At 45.2% G+C, this 12,136-nt stretch overlaps 1 protein-coding gene across 7 annotated transcripts in view; it reads left to right on the top strand.

Annotated features, from left to right (window-relative positions):
* LOC139263202 (spectrin beta chain, non-erythrocytic 1-like) overlaps window positions 1-12,136 on the top strand; it is a 451,700-nt gene that overhangs the window by 277,539 nt on the left and 162,025 nt on the right. For all 7 annotated transcript variants that reach the window (XM_070878931.1, XM_070878934.1, XM_070878933.1 and 4 more), the window contains exons 3-7: window positions 34-185; window positions 2,839-3,012; window positions 8,598-8,689; window positions 8,838-8,918; window positions 11,817-11,932. In XM_070878931.1, the coding sequence (XP_070735032.1) occupies window positions 34-185; window positions 2,839-3,012; window positions 8,598-8,689; window positions 8,838-8,918; window positions 11,817-11,932 (615 nt within the window). The remainder of the gene's footprint in view (window positions 1-33; window positions 186-2,838; window positions 3,013-8,597; window positions 8,690-8,837; window positions 8,919-11,816; window positions 11,933-12,136) is intronic.

Genomic DNA, 12,136 nt, shown 5'->3' with positions numbered 1-12,136 from the left:
AAGCACTGAGTTGATTAATTAATTGTTTTACAGATGAACGTGAAGTTGTGCAGAAGAAAACCTTTACGAAATGGGTGAACTCCCACTTGGCACGTGTCACGTGCCGCATTAGTGATCTGTACACAGACCTCCGAGATGGTCGCATGCTGATTAAACTGCTGGAAGTTCTCTCAGGGGAGCACCTGGTGTGTTGCATAATTTGCTGAATTCATAGTTTGTAGTCTCAACTGTCTTGGGTGTTGATGGTTGAGTTCAACATCAGAATAATTACGTTCAGAATGCCACAGCGAGCATTTATAATCTCTGTGCTGCTTTCCAAAACCTTCTGAAAATGAAGACTTTTTGTACAGCATCAGTTCAAAAATGTTTACATATCTGTGTAAACACATTTGTCGAGAATACTTATTTCATAATTAATATAACTATTTCAGATTTTTTTTGTTATTTCAAACGTAATTATTTCAAACTTATCTCAACTAGAAATGTTATGGTGTCAATGTAGTAAAATTATTTTTGTGTGTTCAATAATATTTTCCATTTCTGTTCATTTCATAGCTCTCACCTTTATGAGTACCAACTAGTGCTCCATAAAGGAAACATTTTGCCCTGATATTTATGGGGAGGCAGGGAGGGTGCGGGGGAGCGCAGGGAAAACCCGGCAACGCTGGGATTTCAGAGGTCCCACCGAATTTAATGGCAAGACCTCATTATGTTTTTTCTTATGTTTCCTGCCCGGCAGCCGGCCAAGTTGGAGACGGTCCCCGACAATCGAGAGGGGGGCGTGAGCGAGAGATCGGGGCCGGAGTGGGGAGATTAGCGATGGAGGAGTGGGGGGCGGGGGAGGAGAGAGAGAGGCCACGACTGGGATAGGGAAGGCCGAAAGCTTTATTAAAGGGTCTGGGGAGACCACTCCTGCTTCTCCTTGCTCACAAGAAATGCTGTAAAAGGAACTTACCATCTTGAACTGGCAGTTCCTGCCTCCTTTTCACTGCTGGATTTCCTGAGCCCTGGGAAGCCTGGTCAGCAATTGTTAAATTTAAATCATGCTCCCAATTGCACTGTGGGAGCCTAACTTAAATATGTTAATGAAGTGATACACGGCAGGTCACTCGCATGGCAAAAATCCACCGCCATAAAAACGGCAATGAGTGCATACTTGAGGAAGCGTTCCTCGGTTTAAATTTTTTCACCCTCCCACCCGACCAATGTTCCCTCCAATTTTTTGTTTTGGTGCGCGGTCCCTTTAAATTTTTATGCATGGTAACTTTTCCAGTGGCAGCAGCTGGTGAGCGGCCTGTATGGGCCCTCCCGATTGATGCACAGCTGCGTGCCCACACACCTTAAGGGAAACATTCCCCTGACCCTTTCCCGTCTGTTGTGGGAGGCATTAATATGCAGACCATTTTATCCATTTTGGGCACTCAGTGTCAACATCAAACATTCCCTGGTCAGGTATAGTGTCGGCTGTTTCTTTGGACTATTCCCCTGCCCCATAAATGTAGCTCAATATCGACCTCAAGAACTCTCACACCAGGTAAATGAGTTTGCCAATGTAGTGCCAGGTTGTGTCGAATTATTGTCAGTCTTTTGCCTTTAACCCATGTCCATTAGGACCTGGGTTCAGAGTATTCAAGCACACTTCATGTTAGGCCCTTACATTCAGCCCAAGAGGGAAAGCAGAAGTTATATCGACTTCCCAGAGGTGAAAAGGCAGCATGTTATATTTGTAGTAACTGCTTGTGTTTCATATCCTTTCATTAAGTGCCATACATTCACCTCCAGCGTGATCCCACCACCAATCACATCTTCCCTTCTTCTCCCCTCTCAGCGTTCCAAAGGGACCGCTCCCTCTGCGGCATCCTGGCCCATTCCACAGTCACCCCCAGCAACCCCTCCCCTTCCCATGGCATCTTCCCGTGCAAGTGCAGGAGATGCAACACCTGCCCTTTTACCTCCTCCCTCACCACTATCCAGGGCCCCAAACACTTCTTCCAGGTGAAACAGCGATTTACTTGTACTTCTTTCAATTTAGTACACTGTATTTGCTGCTCACGATGTGGTCTCCTCTACATTGGAGAGACCAAATGCAGATTGGGTGATCGCGTTGCAGAACACCTCCGTTCAGTCCGCAAGTGTAACCCTGAGCTTCTGGTCACCTGTCACTTTAATTCTCCACTCCATTCCCACTCTGACCTCTCTGTCCTCGGTCTCCTACACTGTTCCAACGAAGCTCAATGCAAGCTCGAGGGACAGCACCTCATCTTTCGTTTAGGCACTTTACAGCCTTCTGGACTCAACATTGAGTTCAACAATTTCAGAGCATAACTGCTGCCAATCTTTGGCTCCCTTCCCAGCCCCTGCTGCCCCGCCCCCCCACACCCATCCCCCGTCCCCCTCAGAGCCCGTTTATTTCTTTTTTTTCTTCTTGTCTCTAATGGCAGTTGGTCATTATTCACACCCTATCTTGACTAATGTTTTTCTAACTCCTGACATTACCATTTGAATTTGGGCCACCATCCCTTTTGACTCTCTAATCTCTCTTGTCTTCCAATCTATCAGAGACCTTCCCTTTTGTTCTTTCTTTCCCTCCCCCTTTCAGTGCTTGTTAAGAATCTGTTCGTTTCGAACACTTTCCAGTTCTGATGAAAGGTCATCGACCAGAAACGTTAACTCTGCTTCCTCTCCACAGATACTGCCTGATATGCTGAGATTCCCAGCATTTCTGTTTTTATTCCAGATTCCAGCATCTGCAGTTTTTTGCTTTTGTACATTCAATGTTTATTTTATTGTGTATTTTCCTTTTTACTGAAAACATGACGTTATTATCTCTCTAATCAGCCAAAGCCAACCAAAGGTCGGATGCGTATTCATTGTTTGGAAAATGTAGACAAGGCTCTTCAGTTTCTCAAAGAACAAAAAGTGCATCTTGAAAATATGGGGTCACATGACATTGTTGATGGAAGCCACAGACTTACACTCGGTCTCATCTGGACCATCATCCTTCGCTTCCAGGTAAGTGGGAATATAAAAGAAACAAATGGACTGTTCTGGCCTCCACACGTCTGCACGGTACGGATCCCAACCCTTCTGTCTTCGGCGAGAGTTTACTGATAGCGGTGAATCATTTCACGAGCTCTGCTGTTGGTAACTTGTGAGAAAAGTTTGTCGTAACCACAATTTGTGCAAATCAGCTGTTTCCTCATCTCCCCCATTTCCCCCACCATTACTTGCCGCATTTCAGAAGGTTTGTATTGGAGGGAGCTGCTGCCTGGCTGTGCCGAATGCGCAAGCTCGGAGCAGAGATAGCATGTGGTGGAGCTGCTGTGGATTGGAGGAGCACGGACTGAGGCATGGTTCTCCCGAACGCTGCCTCTAGCAGCCGACTTGGCTTGAGAGTGCTCGGGGAGAGAGATGGGCACTGGGGAATGGGGGCTCAGAAGAGATGGAAACTGGGGAATGGGGGCTCGGGAGAGATGGAGACTGAGGAATGGGGGCTCGGGAGAGATGGATACTGGGGAATGGGGGCTCGGGAGAGATGGAGACTGGGGAATGGGGGCTCGGGAGAGATGGAGACTGGGGAATGGGGGCTCGGGGGAGATGGAGACTGGGGAATGTGGGCTCGGGGGAGATGGAGACTGGGGAATGGGGGCTCGGGAGAGATGGAGACTGGGGAATGGGAGCTCAGGAGAGATGGAGACTGAGGAATGGGGGCTCGGGGGTGAGATGGAGACTGGGGAATCAGGGCTCGGAGAGATATGTAGCCTTGTGAATGAGAGCTCGGGAGAAAGAAACAGGCTGGATGGGGGACTAGGGGATGGGAGATTGGGACACTGGGGGGATCAAGTGATTGTGACTCTGAGGGGATGGGGGGAGAACAATGGGGTAGGGTGGGTACCAGCATTTTTAGGAGTACTGGGAGCAACAGCAGCAAGGTGCCCTTTGTGCAATCGCTCAGTTTGGTTCAGGTCAGTCCGTAGCTCTGGTCAGGTCAGAGAGCTGGCCATCCTAGACTGGGTGTTGTGTAATGAGAAGGGACTAATTAGCAATCTTGTTGTGTGAGGCCCCTTGGGGAAGAGTGACCATAATATGGTAGAATTCTTTATTAAGATGGAGAGTGACAAAGTTAATTCAGAAACTAGGGTCCTGAACTTAACGAAAGGTAACTTTGTTGGTATGAGACGTGAATTGGCTAGGATAGACTGGCAAATGATACTTAAAGGGTTGACGGTGGATAGGCAGTGGAAAACCTTTAAAGATCATATGGACAAACTTCAACAATTGTACATCCCTGTCGGGAGTAAAAATAATACGGGGATGGTGGCTCAACCGTGGCTTACAAGGAAAATTAAGGATAGTGTTAAATCCAAGGAAGAGGCATACAAATTAGCCAGAAAAAGTAGTAAGCCGGAGGACTGGGAGTATTTTAGAATACAGCAGAGGAGGACAAAGGGTTTAATTAAGAGGGGGAAAATAGAGTACGAGAGGAAGCTTGCCAGAAACATAAAAAATGACTGCTAAAGCTTCTATAGATATGTGAAGAGAAAAAGATTAGTGAAGCCAAATGTAGGTCCCTTGCAGTCGGATTCGGGTGAATTTATAATGGGGAATAAAGAAATGGCAGACCAATTGAACAAGTACTTTGGTTCTGTCTTCACAAAGGAAGACACAAATAACCTTCCGGATGTACTAGGGGACAGTGGGTCTAGTGAGAAGGAGGAACTGAAGGATATCCTTATTAAGCGGGAAATTGTGTTAGAGAAATTGACGGGATTGAAGGCCGATAAATCCCCAGGGCCTGATAGTCTACATCCCAGAGTACTTAAGGAAGTGGCCCTAGAAATAATGGATGCATTGGTGATAATTTTCTAACAGTCTATCGACTCGGGATCAATTCCTATGGACTGGAGGGTTGCTAATGTAACACCACTTTTTAAAAAAGGAGAGAGAGAGAAAATGGATAATTATAGACCGGTTAGCCTGACATCAGTAGTGGGGAAAATGTTGGAATCAATCATTAAGGATGAAATAGCAGCGCATTTGGAAAGCAATGATAGGATTGGTCCAAGTCAGCATGGATTTATGAAGGGGAAATCATGCTTGACAAATCTTCTGGAATTTTTTGAGGATGTAACTAGTAGAGTGGACAAGGGAGAACCAGTGGATGTGGTGTATTTGGACTTTCAAAAGGCTTTTGACAAGGTCCCACACAAGAGATTGGTGTGCAAAATCAAAGCACATGGTATTGGGGGTAATGTACTGACGTGGATAGAGAACTGGTTGGCAGACAGGAAGCAGAGAGTCGGGATTAACAGGTCCTTTTTAGAATGGCAGGCAGCGACTAGTGGAGTGCCACGGGGCTCAGTGCTGGGACCCCAGCTCTTTACAATATGTATTAATGATTTAGATTTAGGAATTGAGTGTAATATCTCCAAGTTTGCAGATGACACTAAACTGGATGGTGGTGTGAGCTGTGAGGAGGATGCTAAGAGACTGCAGGGTGATTTGGACAGGTTAGGCGAGTGGGCAAATTCATGGCAGATGCAGTATAATGTGGATAAATGTGAGGTTATCCACTTTGGGGGCAAAAACACGAAGGCAGAATATCATCTGAATGGCAACATATTAGGAAAAGGGGAGGTGCAGCGAGACCTGGGTGTCATGGTTCAGCAGTCATTGGAGGTTGGCATGCAGGTACAGCAGGCGGTGAAGAAGGCAAATGGTATGTTGGCCTTCATAGCAAGGGGATTTGAGTATAGGAGCAGGGAAGCCTTACTGCAGTTGTACAGGGCCTTGGTGAGGCCCCACCTGGAATATTGTGTTCAGTTTTGGTCTCCTAATCTGAGGAAGGATGTTTTTGCTATTGAGGGAGTGCAGCGAAGGTTGACCAGACTAATTCCAGGGATGGCTGGACTGACATGTGAGGAGAGACTGGAACAACTGGGCCTTTATACACTGGAGTTTAGAAGAATGAGAGGGGATCTCATAGAAATATATAAGATTCTGACTGGACTGGACAGGTTAGATGCGGGAAGAATGTTCCCAATATTGGGGGAAGTCCAGAACCAGGGGACACAGTCTTAGGATAAGGGGCAGGCCATTTAGGACTGAGTTGAGGAGAAACTTCTTCACTCAGAGAGTTGTTAACCTATGGAATTCCCTGCCGCAGAGATTTGTTGATGCCAGTTCATTGGATATATTCAAAAGGCAGTTAGATATGGCCCTTGCAGCTATAGGGATCAAGGGGTATGGAGAGAAAGCAGGAACGGGGTACTGAAGGAATGATCAGCCATGATCTTATTGAATGGTGGTGCAGGTTCGAAGGGCCGGATGGCCTACTCCTGCACCTATTTTCTATGCCTCTATGTTTTTATGTACCAGCAGGCTTTGACATGTGAAGTAAAGTACTTAATCTCTGGCAGCGGTTCTCAGTTTAGAATTGTCACCTTCACATGGAATCTGAATCCAAGGAGATAGGGAGAGAGATGGGGCCTATTAAAGGTGGCATCAACTGGGAGCCTGACCTCACCTGCAGTGCTGGGGATTTCTGGTTATGGTGTCAGGGTGAATATCAGTGCGTTATAGGATTACTACTAGATACAGGTCGGATATCGGAGCATTACATCTATTACTACATAGACTATCAGTTATTATATTACTGTTGGTTGTGAGGGGAATCTCACTTTTGACCTAAACAGGATAGAACAGAGTACTTTCTAAATGGTGAAAAGCTAGAGTCAGTGGAGGTCCAAAGCGACTTGGGGGGGGGGGGGGGGGGACGGGGGGCAGGGTGGTGGGGGGGGAGGTAGGTGGTGGTGAGAGGAGTGGGTGCATAGGTCATTAAAATGTCATGGACAGGTACAGAAAATAATCAAAAAGGCTAATGGAATGCTGGCCTTTAAATGTAGAAGACTAGAATATAAGGGGTGAGAAGTTATGCTGCAGCTATACAAATCCCTGGTTAGAACACACCTGGATTCTGTGAGCAGTTGTGGGCACCACATCTTAGGAAGGATATATTGGCCTTAGAGGGAGTGCAGCGTAGATTTACCCGAATGATACCCGGACTTCAAGGGTTAAATTATGGGGAGAGATTGCACAAACTAGGTAAAAGACAAAAGATGGATCCAGAAGAGGTGTAAATGGGTATAGCAGAATCATCAATCATCAATATCCTTTTGCTTTGTACAATCATACCTTTTGTCATTTAATCTCTCCTGCCTTCCACCCTATCACAGACCTTCCCTTTTGTTCTTTCCTCCCCTCCCTCCTTTCCCTGCCCCTGCACTTGCTTAAAATCTGTTACATCTCTAATTCTTTCTCGTTCTGACAAAAGGTCATCGACTTGAAAAGTTAACTCTGTTTCTCTCTCCACAGATGCTCCCTGACCTGCTGAGTATTTCCAGTTTTTCCTCTTTTTTTATTGCACAAACTAGGGTTGTAGTCCCTGGAATTTAGGTTAAGGGCTGATTTGATCGGAGTTGTCAAGATATTAAGGGGAACTGATAGGGTAGCTAGATAAACTATTTCTGGTGGTTGGGGACACTAGGACGAGGGTCATCGTCTAAAAATTGGAGTCAGGCCTTTCAGGAGTGAAGTTAGGAAACACTTCTACACACAAAGGGTGGTCGAAGTTTGGAATTCTCTTCCGCAAATGCCAATTGATGCTAGATCAATTGTTCATTTTAAACCTCAGACTGGTAGATTTTTGTTATTCAAAGATATTCATCATCAATCATAGACAGTCCCTCGAAATGAGGATGACGTGCTTCCACGCCGAAAAGGGATGAGTTCACAGGTGTTTCAATGAAGAACCTAATATTCCAGATCCCAGACTACATGTTGAAGGGTGGAAGATGTGCGTGCGTGGATTTTTTTAACGTGTGGCAGCCATTGCACATCAGCCACCACATGGGCTTGACAGAGCTAGGTCTTTGTCCAGTGGCAAGGGTTAACCAAGACGACTGGAGACCAGCTCTGCTGCGCGGACCGAGTGCAAACACACATCGCAGTGTGGGCTGGCCCATGCTGTCCCTGGGCCCTTGCCTCTTCTGGGCCCCGAACTCTCACCTCTCCTGGACCCCGATCACATCTCTCTACGAAAGATATAGGGCAAAGGCAGGTGGAGTTAGGTCACAGATGATCTCATTGAATGGCGGAACAGACTGTAGGGCTAAATGGCTTACTGCTGTTCCTATGTACTAGTTATCAGTGCAATTTCAGTGAGTTACCATTAGTTACTGGTGGAATCAAAGTTCCTCCCAGCTCTGGTTTCCCCTATGTGAATCACTCCCCCACCTTTGGTTTCCCCCTCTTCCCCGCCTATAGTTTCTTTTCTTCCCCACCCTCGGTTTCCAGTCTCCAGTATTTATGTTATTAACTCTTCAAACAACTTCAAATACAGGTTGTAAAACTGCTAAAATTGTATTTTTTATTCAATTTTCCAGAACTTTAAGTGTGGTTTAGTGTACAAATTCCATTTCTTTGGTTTTGATTTTAAAAAATTGCAAGAAAACTCTTTACTGGAGTTCTTATAGATCTGCTTCAAATGTCTACATGGTACTTTTTTTTAAAGTACATCCATCAATCTGTACTTTCAGATCCAGGATATTACTGTGGAGACACATGACAGCCGTGAGACTCGGTCAGCAAAGGACGCCCTCCTCCTTTGGTGCCAGATGAAAACAGCAGGGTGAGTTACTCTGACCTCTTCCTTTGCTCTTTTACTCAACCTTTTATCCTGTCAAAGCAAACGGCTGCAACATGTGGTCTGAATTTCTGTCAAAGCTGAAAAGTTTTTTTAAAAGTTACTTTTTTCTCTCTTTTTTTATAATACCTAGGTATCCCAATGTAAACATCAGAAACTTCACATCAAGCTGGAAGGATGGCATGGCATTTAATGCTCTTATCCACAAGCACAGGTAATGTGAGGCAAAAGCCATCAGCAGGATGTGAGAATCTAAGTATCATAGATGGAGGATATGGAACAATTGTTAGAGAACACTGTAGATGAAAAATTGGTTCTGAGAAATTAGCATAAGTCAAGGTAGACAAGTCACTGGTCCCAATGGCAAGCAAAGGAAGTTGAAGAGGCAAGAACAATTCTTCAATCCTCCTTAGATTTGCAAATTGCCGGGGAAGAGCCAATGTAAATGTCGGTTCAAAAAGGGAGAGAAGGATAAGCCAGGTAACTCTTAGGATCCAGAATTCAAAAACAAATGAAAGTATTTAGAGATTTATGGGATAATCAAGGACAGCTAGAATCTTCTAGAATTTTTTGAGGATGTAACTAGTAGAGTGGACAAAGGAGAACCGGTGGATATTGGGTATTTGGACTTTCAAAAGGCTTTTGACAAGGGTCCCACGCAAGAGATTAGTGTGCAAAATTAAAGCACATGGTATTGGGGGTAATGTATTGACGTGGATAGAGAACTGGTTGGCAGACAGGAAGCAGAGAGTCGGGATAAACGGGTCCTTTTCAGAATGACAGGCAGTGACTAGTGGGTTGCCGCAGGGCTCAGTGCTGAGACCCCAGCTCTTTACAATATACATCAATGATTTAGACAAAGGAATTGAGTGTAATATCTCCAAGTTTGCAGATGACACTAAGCTAGGTGGTGGTGTGAGCTGTGAGGAAGATGCTAAGAGGCTGCAGGGTGAATTGGACTGGTGAGGTGAGTGGGCAAATGAATTGTAGATGCAGTATAATGTGGAAAAATATGAGGTTAAATTGGTGGCAAAAACACGAAGGCAGAATATTATCTGAATGGTGACAGATTAGGACAAAAGGAGGTGCAGCGAGACCTGGGTGTCATGGTACATCAGTCATTAAAGGTTGGCAAGTAGATGCAGCAGGCAGTGAAGAAGGCAAATGGCATGTTGGCCTTCATAGCTAGGGGATTTGAGTATAGGAGCAGGGAGGTCTTGCTGCAGCTATGCAGGGCCTTGGTGAGACCTCACCTGGAATATTGTGTTCAGTTTTGGTCTCCTAATCTGAGGAAGGACATTCTTGCTATTGAGGGAGTGCAGCGAAGGTTCACCAGACTGATTCCCGGGATGGCAGGACTTACATATGAAGAGAGACTGGATTGACTGGGCCTGTATTCACTGGAGTTTAGAAGAATGAGTGAGGATCTCATAGAAACATATAAAATTCTGACCGGACTGGACAGGTTAGATGCATGAAGAATGTTCCTGATGTTGGGGAAGTCCAGAACAAGGGGACACAGTCTGAGGATAAGGGGTAAGCCATTTAGGACCGAGATGAGGAGAAACTTCTTCACAGAGAGTTGTTAACCTGTGGAATTCTCTTCCGCAGAGAGTTGGTGATGCCAGTTCGTTAGATATATTCAAGAGGGAGTTGGATATGGCCCTTACGGCTAAAGGGACCAAGGGGTATGGAGAGAAAGCAGGAAAGGGGTACTGAGGTGAATGATCAGCCATGATCTTATTGAATGGTGGTGCAGGCTCGAAGGGATGAATGGCCTACTCCTGCACCTATTTTCTATGTTTCTATGTTTCCCGCATTAAAGACAAGTTGTGCTTTTGAAACTTGACCTTATAAGACCTTTTAGCGACCCGTTTTCGCCCCAGAGCGGAAATTGGGTAGCGCCTCATGAGGTGGCTGCAGGTGATGTTCGCGCCAGCCTCGCAGGATGCGAACTGGACCACAATCTGCTCGCAGAGTGCCGCCATTTTTTTTGCCAACTTCGCGATCGGGCCTTTCGTTTACGATTTAGCGGGGTCCGTGCTGCGATGGTGCAGCCCGGCACTCTGCTTCTGCGCCAGGTTGCAGCCACAGCACCCAGCTTCCCGTTAGTGTAGTGGTGGCTCCTCGTCCCACTGCAGAGCTCGCAGCATGACCTCCTTTAATGGAAGGGAAGGGCCATGTGCTCGTATCAGCGCTATGCGGCACTCCTCTTCATCTCAGGGGCGGTAACCCCAATTTCACGACTGGGGTGGGTCTTGCGCGCTGGGTGCAGGAAGTCTCGCCTCACCTCGCCTCGGTTACCGCCCCCAAATGGACGTTACCAAATTTCTGCCCCTATCAATCTTATATTGCTGTAACAATTAGCCAGCACAGACACGATGGGTCAAATGGATTCATTCTGTGCTGTAAACGTCCATGATTCTAATACAAAAGCAAAATACTGAGGATGCTGGAAATCTGAAATAAAAATAGAAAATGCTGAAAATACTCAGCGGGTCAGGCAGCATCTGTGGAGAGAGAAACAGAGTTAACATTGCAGGTCAATGACCTTTCCAATCTGAAACGTTAACTCTGTTTCTCTCTCAACAGATGCTGTCTGACCTGCTGAGTATTTTCAGCATTTTCTATTTTTAATCCGTGATTCTATGTGTGGCCAGTAGCAAAGTGTCTATTAATTTGCAAAAATTATTTTCTCATGCTAGATTTTCATTTGTTTCTTTTATGGAATTAACACAACTGTTACTTGTTCAAACCTGAACATATCCTAACCTTGCCTATTTCAATGTGTTTTAGTTCAAGTTTAGTTTATAAATCCATTTGCAATTGGGTACTTCTATTATTTACTATTGCCAGTAGGGTGCATGACTTCCAATTTGAGGAGTTTGCTTTTGTGATAAGATAAGGTAAAGAAGAGTGCCATAACACAACATAACCAAGTAGGCTTGAAATGGATCTGGAAATGGTTGTTTGGCATTTTGGCAAAATATCTGAATTCCATAATTCTGCAAAAATTCTCATTTAGTTTGAGTTTCTTAAACATTGAGCAAGCTATTCGACATCAAAAGTGTATGGTAAATTGGAAATATTTAAAAGGTCTCTCTCTCTTCAGGCCTGATCTGGTTGATTTTAACAAACTGAAAAAATCTAATGCCACGTACAACTTACAGCAGGCCTTTAATGTCTCAGAGGAGCACCTGGGTGTAACCAAGCTGCTTGATCCTGAGGGTAAGTTTCATCAAGATGGTTGTATGTAATTACATGTGTACATTAACTTCCTTTTGCCACTGGTAATGTCAATAACGGGATTTGTTCAATATATTTCAAGGGGTGTAGTTTTCTGTCCAGCAAATGTTTTTTGACCCAGTTCAGATTAAAATGCGCCAGTGGATCCCTCGAGTGTAATTGCACAGATTGCATTTAATGTTGTGA

This window comes from Pristiophorus japonicus, chromosome 4, assembly GCF_044704955.1.
Source record: "Pristiophorus japonicus isolate sPriJap1 chromosome 4, sPriJap1.hap1, whole genome shotgun sequence".
In the NCBI taxonomy this organism is placed as follows: Eukaryota; Metazoa; Chordata; class Chondrichthyes; family Pristiophoridae; genus Pristiophorus; species Pristiophorus japonicus.
This window is presented reverse-complemented; position numbering and strand designations above follow the sequence as displayed.